Below are 18,371 nucleotides of genomic sequence, written 5' to 3' on the forward strand. Positions count from 1 at the left end.
ACCAAGAGGTCAAGTACTGCGCACACGCCCTTGTTGCTGAATGTATACGAAGATCTTTGGGACAATCTGTAAACTGCCTTCACTTGGTCATCTGGAACTGTCAGTCTGAAATATTTAGAAATATACATTCAGCATATATAACAAGGTGACTGTGGTCAATAAAGCCAAATGGAAAATACTCAGAAAGTTTTTCCAGTAACATCTAACTATAAGACAGACAGCAAGGTCACCCCCATTTGAATATGTGGACATATGGCATGCAGATTACATTTCCAGCAATAACCATTTCAAGTCCCTAAGTCAACGAGCAACCTTCATCTTTGACCAATAAAAGCATTGGGTACTTCTCTTAAGTTAACAACAGAAAATTATAACATTTTCATATCTAAACTATCAATCCACCTACCTAACTTTCCTGGATAACTAACCAGTAATTAATTACCAATGTCTCTGCAAGTAACCGACTACAATTCCTATATGATTACTAAATCAACATTGACAGACAAATGCCCATTAGACTCAATATATAAGACAAGAGGGCCATGATGGCCCTGAGGTCGCTCACCTGTATATAGGCCCCCCACCCCCGGACCAATTTTTACCCAAGGGCTTTTATTTGTTTATTTGAACAGACTTGGTCGACACCCATAAGAAGATGTTTCATGCTAAACATCTAAGTTCTAGCTCATTGGCTTTTTTAAAAGAAGATTTTTAAAGTTTTTACTATACACATATAGTTAAAAACAATGACACCCCTGGGGCAGGGCCAGTTTTGACCCTCGGGCGTTTATTTTAACAAACTTTGTAGATATTTACTTAAAGATGTTTCATGCTTAATATCTAAACTCTAGCTATTTGGGTTTTTCCAAAGAAGATTTTTAAGTTTTTGCTATACACATATAAGGAAAATCAATGACCCCCCCGGGCGGGGCCAGTTTTGACCCCAGGGCTTTTATTTGAACATACTTGGTAGAAACCCATTAGAACATGTTTCATGCTAAATATCTTAGCTCTAGCTCTTTGAGTTCTTTAAAAGAAGATTTTTTAAGTTTTTACTATATGCATATAGGGAAAATCAATGACCCCCTGGGGCGGGGCCAATTTTGACCCCAGGGCTTTTATTTGAACAAACTTGGTAGACACTCATTAGAAGATGTTTCATGCTAAATATCTTAGCTCTAGCTCTTTGGGTTCTTTAAAAGAAGATTTTTTAAGTTTTTACTATATGCATATAGGGAAAATCTATGACACCCTGGGGCGGGGTCAATTTTGACCCAAGGGCTTTTATTTGAACAAACTTGGTAGACATTCACTAGAAGATGTTTCATGCCAAATCTCTAACCTCTAGCTCTTATGGTTCTTTAAAAGAAGATTTTTTAAGTTTTTACTATATGCATATAGGGAAAATCAATGACCCTCGGGGCCGGGCCAATTTTGACCCCAGGGCTTTTATTTGAACAAACTTGGTAGACACTCACTAGAAGATGTTTATGCTTAATATCTTAGCTCTAGCTCTTTGGGTTCTTTAAAAGAAGATTTTTGAAGTTTTTACTATATGCATATAGGGAAAATCAATGACCCCCTGGGGCGGGGCCAATTTTGACCCCAGGGCTTTTATTTGAACAAACTTGGTAGACATTCACTAGAAGATGTTTCATGCCAAATATCTAAGCTCTAGCTCTTACGGTTCTTTAAAAGAAGATTTTTTAAGTTTTTACTATATGCATATAGGGAAAATCAATGACCCCCAGGGGCGGGGCCAATTTTGACCCCAGCGCTTTTATTTGAACAAACTTGGTAGACACTCACTAGAAGATGTTTCATGCCCAATATCTTAGCTCTAGCTCTTTGAGTTCTTTAAAAGAAGATTTTTTAAGTTTTTACTATATGCATATAGGGAAAATCAATGACCCCCTGGGGCGGGGCCAATTTTAACCCCAGGGCTTTTATTTGAACAAACTTGGTAGACACTCATTAGAAGATGTTTCATGCTAAATATCTTAGCTCTAGCTCTTTGGGTTCTTTAAAAGAAGATTTTTTAAGTTTTTACTATATGCATATAGGGAAAATCTATGACACCCTTGGGCGGGGTCAATTTTGACCCAAGGGCTTTTATTTGAACAAACTTGGTAGACATTCACTAGAAGATGTTTCATGCCAAATATCTAACCTCTAGCTCTTATGGTTCTTTAAAAGAAGATTTTTTAAGTTTTTACTATATGCATATAGGGAAAATCAATGACCCTCGGGGCCGGGCCAATTTTGACCCCAGGGCTTTTATTTGAACAAACTTGGTAGACACTCACTAGAAGATGTTTCATGCTTAATATCTTAGCTCTAGCTCTTTGGGTTCTTTAAAAGAAGATTTTTGAAGTTTTTACTATATGCATATAGGGAAAATCAATGACCCCCTGGGGCGGGGCCAATTTTGACCCCAGGGCTTTTATTTGAACAAACTTGGTAGACATTCACTAGAAGATGTTTCATGCCAAATATCTAAGCTCTAGCTCTTACGGTTCTTTAAAAGAAGATTTTTTAAGTTTTTACTATATGCATATAGGGAAAATCAATGACCCCCTGGGGCGGGGCCAATTTTGACCCCAGGGCTTTTATTTGAACAAACTTGGTAGACACTCATTAGAAGATGTTTCATGCCCAATATCTTAGCTCTAGCTCTTTGGGTTCTTTAAAAGAAGATTTTTTAAGTTTTTACTATATGCATATAGGGAAAATCAATGCCCCCCTGGGGCGGGGCCAATTTTGACCCCAGGGCTTTTATTTGAACAAACTTGGTAGACACTCACTAGAAGATGTTTCATGCAAAATATCTAAGCTCTAGCTCTTATGGTTTTTTAAAAGAAGATATTTAAAGTTTTTTCTTTTGGTTGCCATGGCAACCAGAGTTCTGCATGGAATTAAATTCTTTGAACAATTTTTAAAGGTGACCACCAAAGGAACATTCCTGTGAAGTTTGGATGAAATTGGCTTAGTGGTTTATGAGGAGATGTCATTTAAAGCAAAAGTTTACGGACGGACGGACGACGGACGGACGACGGACGAAAAGCGATCACAAAAGCACATCCTGTCACTTTGTGACAGGTGAGCTAATAAACTGTCACGGAGAGATTTCACCTCAATCGACATTCTTTCAGACACACTATGTCTTCTAATGAACTATCATTGGTAAGTAACACTTCCTTATCAGAGCTTTACGCTTTAATGACCTTTAGAGAAAAATAACTTTCTATTTCTAAATAATATGACATATAATCAGTTCAATAAAAACGCTTTTCTTAAGCTTTCGACGTTTAGTCTTCTTCAGAAAAAATTGACATTTATTAAATAACAAATGACGCAACGTCCGTTTAACTATACGCTAAACAGAACGTGACGTTAACGCGGGAATAAAAACTTTGTCAAATAAATACAGAATCTTTCATGAATATAAATACAGCAATATACAATAAATTACACATATAATATGGATCTGCACATGTGATACAAAAATTCTCATAATTAATAATAATAAAAAACCTTGATATGAGAAAAAACATACTACATGTATATGTATACCGGCTCAATAATGACAAAGTTATATATTGTACAAAACTTTTGCATTCATACTATTAGGAGATAATGTGTTAAGCTTATGAATCCAGTATGATTCTTGTAATAAGCGTTCCATATCATCGGTGACAATCTCTATAGGCATAAATTTAAAATCCTTAACACAATGATTGGTTTTATTAAAGTGTGTAGCGACATTGGTCGAAAATAACGGATCGGAAAAATTGTTGATATCAAACCTATGGCTATTCATGCGTTTAGACACTTGTTGCTTCGTTTGACCAACATATTGCTCTTTACATTTATCACAAGTGACAAGATATATAACATTTTTCGTAGAACAATCAGTATTGTTATTAACATGATAATTCTTACCAGGAATATTAGTACTACTAAATATATTGCTTTCAATAATGGAGCTACAATGTGTACATCTACTTCTATTACATTTGGATGAACTTTTTTTTTTTTTTTTTTTTTTTTTTTTTTTTTTTTAAATAATATGATAGACAGACAGCATTTTCTTTTGGAAAATGCGAAATCCTGCAAAGATATATAATAATATCGGTGACTTTGATACACGCTGCCTGACCTCTCTTTGACATAGCTGAAACAACATTGCTAAATCTTTAACCGCTGAAATGATAAAATCCATTTTTAGGCTTAATGACCTTGACCTTTACCCCTGGATTTTTTTTTTTAATAATATCAACATTCATATTTAAGAAATAAAATCTTTTTTTAGGCACAATGACCGTGACCTTATCCCATGTATTTTTTTTTAATACTATCAATGTGTAGCGGTCCATTATAACGTTACAACATACTAAATATTGTGTGACATTATTAATATGATTGTATCAATTTATCGTCACCACAAGAAACCCACACAAGCTCCAATCAGAGTATTGTTAGTTATTTTACTTTTTGAAGCATACACAAAAACAAGAGGGCCATGATGGCCCTGAAGTCGCTCACCTGTATATAGGCCCCCTGGAGTGGGGCCAGTTTTAACCCCAGGGCTTTTGTTTGAACAAACTTGGTAGACACCCATTAGAAGATGTTTCATGCTAACCATCTAAGGTCTAGCTCGTTGGGTTTTTTAAAAGAAGATTTTTTAAGTTTTTTCTTTGCACATATATTTAAAAACAATGACACCCCTGGGGCAGGGCCAGTTTTGACCCCAGGGCTTTTATTTGAACAATCTTTGTAGACACTTACTAGAAGATGTTTCATGCTTAAAATCTAAACTCTAGCTATTCAGGTTTTTTCGTAGAAGATTTTTAAGTTTTTGCTATACACATATAAGGAAAATCAATGTCCCCCGGGGCGGGGCCAATTTTGACCCCAGGGCTTTTATTTGAACAAACTTGGTAGACATCCATTAGAAGATGTTTTATGCTAAATATCTTAGCTCTAGCTCTTTGGGTTCTTTAAAAGAAGATTTTTTAACTTTTTACTATATACATATAGGGAAAATCAATGACCCCCTGGGGCGGGGCCAATTTTGACCCAAGGGCTTTTATTTGAACAAACTTGGTAGACACTCACTAGAAGATGTTTCATGCCAAATATCTAAGCTCTAGCTCTTTGGGTTTTTTAGAAGAAGATATTTAAAGTTTTTTTCTTTTGGTTGCCATGGCAACCAGAGTTCTGCATGGAATTAAATCTTTGAACAATTTTCAAAGGTGACCACCAAAGGAACATTCCTGTGAAGTTTGGATGAAATTGGCTCAGTGGTTTATGAGGAGATGTCATTTAAAGTAAAAGTTTACGGACGACGGACGGACGCCGGACGAAAAGTGATCACAAAAGCTCACCCTGTCACAAAGTATAAAAATAGCTAAAAATATTATATATATATATAGTTCCCGACTTTTTACCATATTTACCTCCCTTGCCAAAAGTGGCAGCCATATTTTGGGGTTAATATTCTATATATAATTTAATTGACAAAATATAAAACATCAACATAAACAGCTGATTTTGGTAAATTGCCAAATTCTTTTATGGAAAATATTATTATAGGACCAATATGTAAAAGATTTTATCAGTTTCCATAAAGATGATTGTGAATTATGCGAGACTTTTATCAGGTCTTAATCTTATTGGGAATGACTCTGAAGATGGTGACCATGGGAGGTAATAATTGCTATCTGAAAAGCATCTATCAGGGCAGTACAATCTACTTTAACCATCTGTAACCTTGACCTTGATATGCTATTAATATATTGGTCAACATGTATTGATCAGTTAATAAACGCATTATAAGAATGGTTACTAATATTAATAACAATGGAGGATAGAAGGACAGCGTGCTAAACTACATGTATTCTCGACAGAAAAACAAGAGCCTGCATAATGTAGAATTTTCTAAGTTCAAAAAGGGCCATAATTCTGCCAAAATCCATGTTAAAGTCAACGGCCTTGCACAGAGATTGGTCAGTGAAGTTTCTAAAATGTAGTGACAGAAAACAGAACGAATGGCAAAATCAGCAAAAAAATAAAAATCATCTAAAAATCTTTTTGCATGGAGCATAACAATATCTTTCAAGAAAAGTTTGGGCAGATATTATGAATTACTTAAGCTGCATGACACCAGATGAGTTAAGATTTTAATTTTTTTTTTTTTTTTTAAGAAAAATAAAAAGATTCAAGATTCAAGTAATAATATACATTTTATGTGCACTACAAGACTGATTTTGCAGGATTTATCACCACATTATAACTGCATGACTTAAGCAATAAGGGCTTCTTTTGTATAACTTTTGTATAATTTGACCTTTTTTTTAAAGTAATTTTTGTTCATTAAAATTGCGATTTAAAATTACTTTCTTCGCTCACTTCACAATATCTTACTTTTAAATACATTTTCAAAATTTCCATGATAATTAGCATGAACCTGGAGGGCATGCTCCTTTAATAAATTAACATGCACTTAATTCAAATTAACAACATAACAAATAAATTCTTTAAACAGATTTTTATGCACAAGTATTGTATTGTCACTCACTGGAGCATGTAAAACATGCAAATATTTCATACCACTAGATTTAAAACCACTTGGGGAAAAAAAATTTGCAGGACTTGTTAAAAAAACCTATACGAGCTGTCAGTAAATATTGACAATAACCGATATAAATTTACCAGCTGAATTCTATCATGAACTGTATACAGGAAATCCACTTTGATCAGTTTGTAAATGAACCAAAAAAAATATGTTAACAAAAAGCACAAAAACTGTTTTACAAATTACTGCTGGCATAGATTATAACATGTATTATATGACCTGGAAACCTGACAAAAGGCTGATTATCAACATGCATGAGCAATTTACATTACACCACCTTGAGTGCAATAATCAGTTAGCTCCTATAAAATTTAGACAGACTTAACCCGTTATTGCACTAAGGTGACAATTATTAATTTACACAATGGTTCCAAGTATTATCTGATTGGGAAATGATTACACTCAAGATAATGTGCCTGTGCTGATTAGTCAGTCCTCTTGTCTCAATATGTTCCCAATCAATACCAGTATAATATGATGACACTATTAATATCGGCAGATAGGCTACCACATTTTGGTAGCAGAGTGTTCAACATCTTATAGCTGGCTAAACTAGATTGTCTGAAAATGCAGTCTTTTTGAAGCATTGCCTATTATGTATTGGTAAAATCTTTGGAGGTAGAAAATCAGACCAAAAATGTGGGGATTTTGGGCCCAAAATGTGGGGATTTGGGAGGTTTTTAGTCAGACCCAAAATGTGGGGACTTGAAAGACTGCAAGTCAAACCCATAATGTGGGGATTTGAAAGACTGCAAGTCAAACCCAAAATGTGGAGATTTGAAAGACTGCAAGTCAAACCCAAAATGTGGAGATTTGGGAGGCTGAAAGTTAGACACAACTTATGTGTTAGGCACCTAAGACTCATAAGAGTACAACCTTCTTCAAGTTAGGAGATCAATCTACCCTATTACTTATTCTGCAATAAATTATCATTATTTTCTATTCTAACTTATGCTAACTATATTTTGATTGATTGAATATTGGTACTTCATATATCTGCTATATCAAACAAGTGCATGTACCAGGGAACATTTATAGGATAAAATATGGTATTCTGTTATATCTGAATATATAATCTTGAATGTAATGGAAATCTGTGGTTAAACAGCACTAAAATGTTGCAAAAAAACTTATCACCAATGTCGAAGAAAAATAAAACAACCACCCCTCTGCTACATCACCATAAATTTATCTCATAAAATTAAACTAAACTCTTAGAGATAGCACTAATAAATTCAGTACAACATGATATTTTTTCTTGTGGAAATGTTCGTTTTTTATCATTTTTATTGAATCATAATATGCTAATACGATGAAGGAACTATACGCTTGACTGATTTTTATTTTCTACTATCAAAAGAATATGATAATCAGAATGATGATGCATTTAACTTATTCAAAAGTACATAACAATAAAGCAAAGATGAGGTACCTTGAGGTTGGTTTTTGTGTGTGTGTGTGATTTTTAAACATGTTATGGATGTTCACTTGAATATATTTCGTAGAAACAAATGTCTTATTAAATCGCTAAACAAGCATGCCCCGGGTTGTTTTTTTTCTACGTAAGATTTTTTTACAACATTTATCATGCCAATTTTATTTTTTATCCGTTACCATTTATAAAAGGTAAACAATGCTTGAATTCAAAGGAACATACCTGCCAGTGTAAATAAAATCGAGGAGAAATTTAAACTCCTCCCATCGCACATCTTTTAACTTGAACATGGCTTGGTTTCTGTCGTCTTCGAGTCCCTTCTCGAACATTTTGAAGAAGAAGCTACTAGCAGACGCCAGCACTGCTCGATGTATACAAGTCTCATGATCACCTACGATTAGCTTCGCGTCGCAAAACTGATCCCGTTTGTGCATCTTACATAACTGTGATAGAATATTTGACGTGTGAAAATCATCTTCGTAATCAAGCTCTTTCACTTCCTTGATTTCCGATTCGGACTCGGTCCGTTCCATGTTTCTCGGCTTCATCGCAGGTGTTTTGCTTGCGAACTTTGCAAGATGTCAAAGTTTCATATCAACAAACAGTCAGTCTGAAAGATTTAAAATATTCTTCAATTAATCAGTGTTAACATTACAACAATGCAAGAGCACATTCCATAGCATATCCCATAACAAATGACAATGAAAAAGACATTTGAACGATTTAAGATGATCAGAGATTGATGATGAACTCCCTTTATATGTAATATACATGTACTTCTTACTCACATTACAAAGTTTTCTATATAAGTAACATAAATTGATTAATCAATTAATGCTCAGCTCAGTCACATGTAAGTGACAAAAGTAATCTTAATGACAGAAGCAAATAAGAGAAAGCTATATTCATATATACTGCTTGATTTCAGTTTGTGATTACACAATTGAAATTTAATGGACTCTACTTCTTTGATTTTTAATTTGGACCCAAATTTATTGTTAGTTTTTTAGGGAATTTTTAGGTATAAAAAATATAAAATTTTTAGCAAAAAAAAAAAGCTTAAAAAAAAAGTTAAAATTGTACTTAAACAGGGTGGGGAGAAGGTGATGGACGGTACATAAAAGCTTATATATACCCCTGGGAAATTTATAAAAAAAGAAAAGAAATTGAATACAGATATTTTAATAACCCTTTTGGGGTGAAATCTTTTATTCCCGCTGTAAATTTAAAATTTAAATTTTTAACCTTTTGGGAAAAATGGGGGGCCTATAAAAAGGCCTCTACCCAATTGAATTTTGCTTTCTGCAAAAATTTTGAACTTACTACAGCTTTTTTACTTTCCAAATAAACAATTTTAGCAAAAATGTTCCCAAAATCAATTAAGTGAGAGAAAAATTCTGTACTAAAATATTACAAAGCTGCTTGTTTTTTTTTATCCATTTTTATTTTCTATTTTTCTTTTCTTCTTACAGTAGGCAATGGCTTACATAGAACAACATACAACATTCTTCTAAAATAAACAATAATAGCACTTTAAGTCCTTACATAACTTACAAGTGTTTCTTTCCTGTGTAAAAGATTTCATGAAATATCAATCTATCTATCTATATATATATATATGAGCCGCGTCACGACAAAACCAACATAATGGGTTTGCAACCAGCATGGATCCAGACCAGCCTGCGCATCCGCGCAGTCTGATCAGGATCCATGCTGTTCGCTTACAAACCCTATTACAAGTAGAGAAACTGATAGCGAACAGCATGGATCCTGATCAGACTGCGCGGATGCGCAGGCTGGTCTGGATCCATGCTGGTCGCAAACGCACCATGTTGGTTTTGTCGTGACGCGGCTCATATAAACACACTAAGTACCAGCCCTGTACTATCTCAACATAACCTCTGGATCAATTCACATATATCTCATCACAAGATCCCAGCATGAATTCATAACCTTTCCAAACTCCATTATAACATCATATAATTATTCAATCTATTTTCTATACAGAAAATATTCAGCAAAACTGTATCAGTAATATAAAGGTTAAGGTAAGCTTTTACCAAAATTTAGTAATCATAAGGTGACCTTTATTGCAAAAGCTACCTGGTTTCATAATTATGACAGTTTTTAGGAAACTTGCATTTTTCAATTATATTAAAGACACTTAACATTATATATGTAATTTAATATCATTCAAGTTATATGTAGTTTAATATCATGTAAGTTATATGTAATTCAATATCATGTAAGTTATATGTGCCAGTAATATGTAATTTAATATGTAAGCTTTATGTACTTTAATATCATGTAAGTTATATGTAATTCAACATCATGTAAGTTATATGTAATTTAATATCATTTAAGTTGGTATTAAATGTTAATGAAACCTCCAATGGGTTATTAAACAGTCACAGTGCAATGACAGTGATTTCACTATAACTATGTCATCTGCAAACATAATAAATTGTTAATAAATCTGACACATTGCTTCATTTCAGAATGTTTCTGGTTCTATAACCAGCTACTGACATCATACTGGAAACAGTAACAGTGTATTACTCATTTATTCAGTGTGACTCAATATACTAGTACTAGTAGTACAGTACTCCATGTTCATCAAATTGTCAATGGGAGGAATGCTGGTTGCCTGCATTAAAGTACTAGGAATCTTTTGCGTAAGGAATCGACAACCAGGCTATATGTATGATTGATATTTTCTTATAATTTTGTTTTAGGCCCTCTAATTTTTTAGACCCTCTAATTTAATAAACAACCTAGCTACATACAAACATACTGAAGCATTCTGCATCTACAATTTAAAATAGTCATCATGGTGAATTTTAGTTAAAAATACAGGATAAAAACATTTGAAGCCCCTTAAATAATGTTCGCCTTTCAAAAGAAAGAGCATCTAGCTGGGTACCATCCTAGACTTTCTGAGTATGTTAATCAGGCTGAATAATATCCTTACAAGTAAAAAGTCGACAGCACTTGCATGGAAAAAAAAGTGGATTGCTGTGACTGGAAAATGAAGCAGCGCTATTAAAGACGTCCTTCAGAGAAAGCTTAAAAGAACTCATCGTCGGTCACCAACGGTTTATATTCCGTACATAAAAATAATGTATGGAATATATATTGTGGGTAACCCACTATTATTGTAACAAGTCTTCAATAATCAAGCACGTCAAAATGCCTTTCGCAGTTGAATTCATATTTCATCATCACTTACATTGGCTCGCTACTGAGGCATTAAGTATAGGTTAGAGTGCATATTGGGTGTTCTTTGTAAATAAGAAAGCTAAAAAGGAGCGGAGCTTGCGAGGCGACTGTAGCTTTCTTATTTACGAAGAACATCCAATATGCACTCTAACCGGCTTAGTGCTCTGCCCACTTGCGTTTTATAATATAAAACGTCCAGTTTATATAAAATCTGTTCTATTAAGATTTGAAACCTGAAAATTTGAAAAATCCTCGTCAGTGATTGGCTTGAAAAAATTGGCGAGCACTAAATCTTGTTATATACCAGCGTATTTCATAATTATATATCTGGCAGGCAGATTATGTTTTCATATAGTTAGTATCACAATATCTGTTAGATAATAAACTTATTATGACAGCAGTGGTATGTTAACATTTGATATATTATTACATACTGGCTCCTATGGTATGTATCGAAGCCAAGACAATAAATTGCTACCTTTGGAACCTGTCTGAGCTAGATACAAGTCACTATCCAGTCTATTATTTAGTATAACAATTGCATCATCAAGTAACATAGTATTCCATACACCTCGGAAATATCAGTGGCAGCAATTGCTGCATGCAGAATGTCACGTCCAAGAAAAAAACAGAACTTCTCAAGTTCTGCTATAGATATACAGTTCAAGCATTAACATCTCATCTTATAAATGCCCCTCCACTTATTAATATGCCCCAGCTGCTTTTGTTACAGAAGTAGTCAGAAAATTGTTTTTTGAAAATTTATTCAACACCCCATTTTTTTAAAAGTTTTTATCGTCTTATGCCACAACAGGGTGGCGTTTTTAGAGATTATAATAATGGTATTTCAAACATCTTGAACAAGTGTGCAAATTTCAAAGCCATATGTCAATGGACTTTGAAAATATTTGAGGTATTACAAAAACTTTAACATAAGTGGTTACGCCGACGCGGACGCTCGAGTGACTACAATAGCTCTACTTATTCTTATCGAATAGTCGAGCTAAAAACCTTTGGTGCCCCTTAAATAAAGTTCATCTGTGGAAAGAACAAGCTTCTAGCTGGGAACCATCCTAGACTTAAAGAGTATTTTAATACAGCTGAATAATATCCTTTCAAGTAAAAAGTCAACATCACTTGTGTGGATTAAAAAGTGGATAGCTCTGATTGGAAAATAAAACGGCGCTATCAACGAGGTCCATCAGAAAAGTTTTAAAGGGATTAAATTGTGGGTTCCCAATTTTTTTTAAAAATTCTAGACCTTTTTTACTTATCTAGTATGTAGGGGAATATACACCTTTCAAAAAACCGATGATAAAAAAACGGGTTTTCTGAAACACTCGCGGTGTTCAATAATAAGAAACCCCCAAAAGCCTTTCCCCATTTAAATTTCCCATATTTTTTCATCTTTTACATCGGTTTGCTACGGGGGGCATTAAATCTTCTTATATACCAGCGTATTTCATAATCATATATCTGGCAGAAAGATTATGTTTTCCTATAGTTAGTATCACAATATCTGTTGGATAATAAACTTATTATGACAGCAGTGGTATGTTAACATTTGATATATTATTACATACTGGCTCCTGTGGTATGTATTGAAGCCAAGACAATAAATTGCTACCTTTGGAACCTGTCTGAGCTGGATAAAAGTCACTATCCAGTCTATTATCTAGTATAACAATTGCATCATCAAATAACACAGAATTCCATACACCTCGGAAATATTAGTGGCAGCAATTGCTGCATGCAGAATGTCACGTCCAAGAAAAAAAACAAGAACTCCTGAGCCACAGAAATACAGTACAACATCTTATTCCTGTATGCTCTGTAATAAAAGACCCTGCCCCCTTTTTGTTACAGAAGTATTCTGAAAGTTTATTCAACACTCCATTTTTTTAAAGTTTTTAACGTCTTATAACACAACATGGTGGCGTTTTTAGAGATTATATGGTATTTCAAACATCTTGAAAAATACCAATGCCAAGATAACAAAAAAAAATCATTCTAAAAAATCCTCCCCTTGGCTTAACCTATTACATCAGTAATTATGGTGTTTTGACATTATGCAAAACACTTATTTGAGTTGCCAAAACGTTTATTTTGAAAACTTACCATTCTCAAAACATCACTTGTGTAAACACCATTTCGAAATCCACAAAAACCTTTCCAGCACTAATTACTTGTCTGTCATCTATGTCAAACATTATTTTGAAATCTCAAGGGAAAAAAATTCTTTCATTAGTAGTCTGTATCTATGTCAAACAGTTCTTATTTTTTACTCTTTTTTTTTTCTTCAGACTTAAAGGGGCTTTGTTCTAACATATATTATATCATTCAAATGTAGGATAATTATCTGATTTTATTTCCCAGGAGCACAAGTATATTTAGATGTCCATATGCAGGAGGACCTCTTTTAAACCAATACCCCCTGAAATTATCATTTTGGGCAAAATTTAATATATTTGAATTACTTCCCGGGATTCATACATTTTAAAGTATTCCCAATTATTGTTGTACGCCATTGGCAGCAAATATTGCCAGAAATTCCTCCTAAAAGGAAAACAACATTAAAATTCCATCCCAACAGTACAGCTCCTGTTCCCCACAGCCCTGAAAACTCCTAGTCACAGGGGCCCGATACCAAACATACAGATTTTGGTTGCCAAATGATGACATTTTAAATGTAAATTGGGGGTCCAGTTTGGGAAAATTTTCCCCGCAGTTGCATTTCAATTTTGGCCTTGAAAAAAATTATGAAATTGCAAATGGGGAGGGCTGGTCCTTTAAAAAAACCTTTTCTTTTTAAAAAAAAGTTGAAAAAGGCCAAAATTTAAAAATATTGGGAAACTAGGATCTTCGGCAAAGGAAAAAAATTGGTGGCCTTTAATTTTTGGAAAATTAAATGAAGGCTAAACTTTTCGTGGTCCCCCGGGAACTTTTAAACCTCCAAAAACCACCAAACCCAAAAAAACCCACCCCCTGTAATTTACTTTTTAAAAGGAAAGTTTCATTACTTCCCAAAAATATTCTTAATATGAAGTTGCGTAGCTCTGAGACCATTTATTTGTTAACGGCTACAGTAAAAATCAATACCCTTTTCTAGATTCTAGGGTAATCAGTGTCCAATTCAGCTTCAACAAATAAAACCTTATATTGTCAGGAATACTTCCCACTCCTCACATCATCAAAGGTCATTTGAAGTATTATTGCTTTGATTAGACGGTGATTTTTTTTTCTCACAATAAAACTAGACAAGAAAGTTAAAGTTATTAAAAATTTTGGAAACCAGTTCTCAACGTTAAAAATTTTTCTAAAAATGATTTATTCTACAATTTTTAATTCCTACAAAATGGGGGTGGATTTACAATCTTAAACTCTAATGTTGTTAAAACCTGAAGTCATGAGCCTTTGTAATCCTAGTATAGAGCCAGGCCAGTCAAAACATCAGTGTTGGTAAACTTTAAATTTTCACCTTGAAATCACCAAATTTGATAACAGTTCCAACAAAGCACCGTATGCAGTATAAACACTCATCAAGTCAATGTTAAAGGGAGCATAACTCCAGCTTTTGGAATTATGCCCCTTGTCTGTAACAACTGCATCTTTTCATGATAAGCAAGTATTCCAAGTTTTATGTTTATAACTTGTTAAATGTTTGATTTATTATTATGGCTACATTAAAGATTTTGCACGACAATGATGTCAACGAAAACAACCCCACAGCCATCATAATAGCTTAGCTTTTTCTACGAAACAATGAAAAACTAAAAATGGTAACTGAACAAGTCTAGCAGTTCTACAACAGGTCGCCTGATTGTGTTTGAAACAATACAATGGACTGGGACAGAATGATCTCCATCAGTACAGCAAACCTATGACCTTTACAGAGAGTGCGACTTAAAATACAAAAAAACCAATTTGGCCGCCTTGACCTGCTTTGAATTTTGTTACTAGTTATAGAAAAAAAAAGAACTCTTGATTAGTAAATATGTCTGCAGAATAATAATCAAAGTCTTCTGAAAGCTTTATAATGGCAGAATCTTTTGTCAGCAGATTTTCTTCCTTATATGTCATTGATATTTCCTTCTAGGAGTGTGAAATGTAAGATGATAATAATAATTCATTCTCCCCGGAGGTAAATGTGTCATAAAATTCTGACTAAGAAATGAATCAGACGTATTTCTCATTTAAAACACCAGTGTTTATTTTATAAAATAGTTCTCCCATTCTTGTCTTCTTCACTGCTGCAGGAATTCAATTGATTGTAAAATACAGGCATAACAAATGTTTATTGATATATTTTTTCCCCCAAATGATATTGTTTAGTTAAAGAGGCTGTGCAGAACATCTGCATTCTTCATTAACAAATAAACTGATGTATTTCCATCCGTTCCCACACTGCTACGAAATTTCTCACTTAAATAAAATGAAATTAAAATGAAATGAAATTCCTATACCTTTATCATTTAAAACTTCATTAAGTTAGTAAAGAAAGCAAGAATTTGTCTAAATTACCGCCCTTCTGTCATCCTATCAAAGTACATTTAAATGGAAACACAAAGTTACAGCCCTTGAATTATCCCGGTCTGACAAGTCTTAAAATCATACTTGAATTAAAAATCTAAAGTTATGGCCCTTTAATGAGCAAAAATTGTCCTGGTCTTAATTATCATAAATTCATAGTAAAGTTATATCTGTTTACCGTCAAGTTAATAAAAAGAACAAGAACTTACATTTCTGAATAAACTCCCTCCTTTAATCTCATCAAAAGAAAGAGACATTTAAATGAAAATCTAGAGTAACAGCCCTTGAATAAGCAAAAACTATTCAATTTTGATATATGAAATATTTTAAAGGAGAGTAACACATAAAATGAAACAAAGTAGAGTAACAGCCCTTAAATGTGCTGGAACTGTGCAGGTCTTTAATCATCCTGGTTATTTTAATATAGGCCTACTATTACAAAGATTTCCTATACACAAAAGTGGTCTTTAACTCAGGTTTGACAGTATAATAATTGCATATTTTATTCATTCATTTCTTGACATGAACAAAATAATAATGACCTTAAACTTCAAAATTTTGATAAACAGCCAGCAGGTGTTAATCACGTTTTACTTCCCTTTAACATTATGATCCACACGTATACCATACAACAAAATCTTTCACGAATAACAAGTTTAAAATTGCATAGTTTTTCATCAACTGTGCAGTCAGATACAAATGCAACTAAAAACGCAGACTAGAAGTTATTAAAATTTTTTTTAGAACCCTGCTTTGAACCTCTGGCTTTTCATTGGACAATATGCATTCTGTGTTGGTTTCTGACCAATCAAATACCCAAGATCTGAAAAATATGACCTAAAAAGTAAGCAACAATTGCAACTTTTCGGAACTTTCCGTCAGTTTTCGGATAGGAACCTCGAACACAATAGTGTGAACACACAGAACGGAAAAGGTATTTAGGTCTAACCTATTCCCAGGCAAGGCACGGTGCATTTAAACTCAAAACAACAATAAATGTCACAAAGAACGTGCACATTAAATGTGCACAGACCAGTCCATACCTGTTGGCATAGCCAGTTAATTCTGCCACTAGCATTGAAAGAGGCATAAATTGACAACCTATCAAGTATAACCAATAAACTGACATTTTGTTACAGTGTTAATTATGTAATTTTTTTTTTGCTATTGATTTTCATAACAATCAGAGCTGAACTAATCCAAAAGCTTCATTGAATCAAATTTGCCTTATGAATACTTAACTACTGTAAAGACATAATTAAGCAGCCAAGTAGAATCGTGAAAGTTTTAGAATTTTTTTTTTTGAAAATAACATGACTGCAATATTATCAAACTGTGCAATCGGACCTTGGTCTGCAATGTTTGCTATTCAATCTGCACTTATTTTGAAATCTTCCATTACAATTATCTGAATGGTTTTGTTCAGATTGAAAGATGTCATGTGCATTTTAGCTATTTAGTGTGAAAAAACAATTCAATGACGTAGCTAGGAGTCAGTGTTAATAAAAAAACAAAAATTATGTACCTGGTTAAAATAAAAATTTATGTACATGTATATGGTTTAAATGAAAAATAACATGTGTAGTGTTAACACTAAAATATCAATTTGCACATTATACCATTTAAATAAAAAATTATGCATTATTTTGGTTTAATAAAAAATTTACAGCAAAATAATTTTGTATATAATATAATATTTGCTCCTACCTTTAAAACAGTACACAAACTTATTCTAAATCTGTCTTGACCTACTCTGAATTAAGCTCAGACCTTTTATTTATCAACTTTACAAATATAAAATTTCCGTGTTTCAAACTGCACTTAATATTTACAGTAGCATGCTAGCAAATCACGCCTCGACTTATGTTATAATATCGTTTAATCAAACATTTAATTCTCTGTTTAAAAGATATCGCTCGAGCAAAGTTTGGTATGAATAAAATGTAAATACACCAACCAATATATCGAAATAAAATACATACCGAAATAAAATACATACCGATAGCTTTGTTCACCTTTATTTGACTCCTTTATCACACTCTTTTTAATCAGCGGCAACCACAGACCATTATTCTAAGTTCCGTCAATAATCTTTACTATTATCATACAAATATATATTCCTATATACACCTTATACATAATATACAATGGGCTTTAGTAATCGGCCTAAAAAATCTCTACGTCAAAAGAATAAAAATCAAAACACAAAAACACAACTAGCCACGGCTTATATATTATTTGCAACTGGGTTAACAAATTGACTACTGCACCGAGATAAAGTTATTCCAATATATCTATAGTATAGCCATGTGACTATATAAACACATGGTATAATTTTCATACTTAAACGTTTAACGCTACAATCTCTTGGCTCTTGGTCAATATGAACTGACCATGACCGCAATGTTAATGACATTTTTAACTGTCCTTTTATGTAAATAAAAGGAATAAAATGATTATACCTAAGTCAGTATCTTCTGAATAATAACATTCATTTTAATTAACACAGTATAGCAAAATATTAAAGAAATTGTATTTCTTATTTGTGTA

At 33.2% G+C, this 18,371-nt stretch overlaps 1 protein-coding gene across 1 annotated transcript; it reads right to left on the reverse strand.

Moving 5' to 3' along the window:
• Nucleotides 1–2: 2 nt before the first annotated feature.
• LOC132736817 (influenza virus NS1A-binding protein homolog) lies at nucleotides 3–18,039 on the reverse strand (the record flags this gene model as incomplete). The annotated part of the gene is given in 3 exon segments (XM_060724031.1): nucleotides 3–105; nucleotides 8,295–8,682; nucleotides 17,821–18,039. Coding segments are annotated over 2 exon segments (429 nt in total), but the record flags the coding sequence as incomplete, so codon positions are not given.
• Nucleotides 18,040–18,371: the final 332 nt, after the last annotated feature.

Source organism: Ruditapes philippinarum, unplaced genomic scaffold (genome assembly GCF_026571515.1).
Source record: "Ruditapes philippinarum isolate M1 unplaced genomic scaffold, ASM2657151v2 ctg7066_1_1_1_1, whole genome shotgun sequence".
Lineage (NCBI taxonomy): Eukaryota > Metazoa > Mollusca > Bivalvia > Venerida > Veneridae > Ruditapes > Ruditapes philippinarum.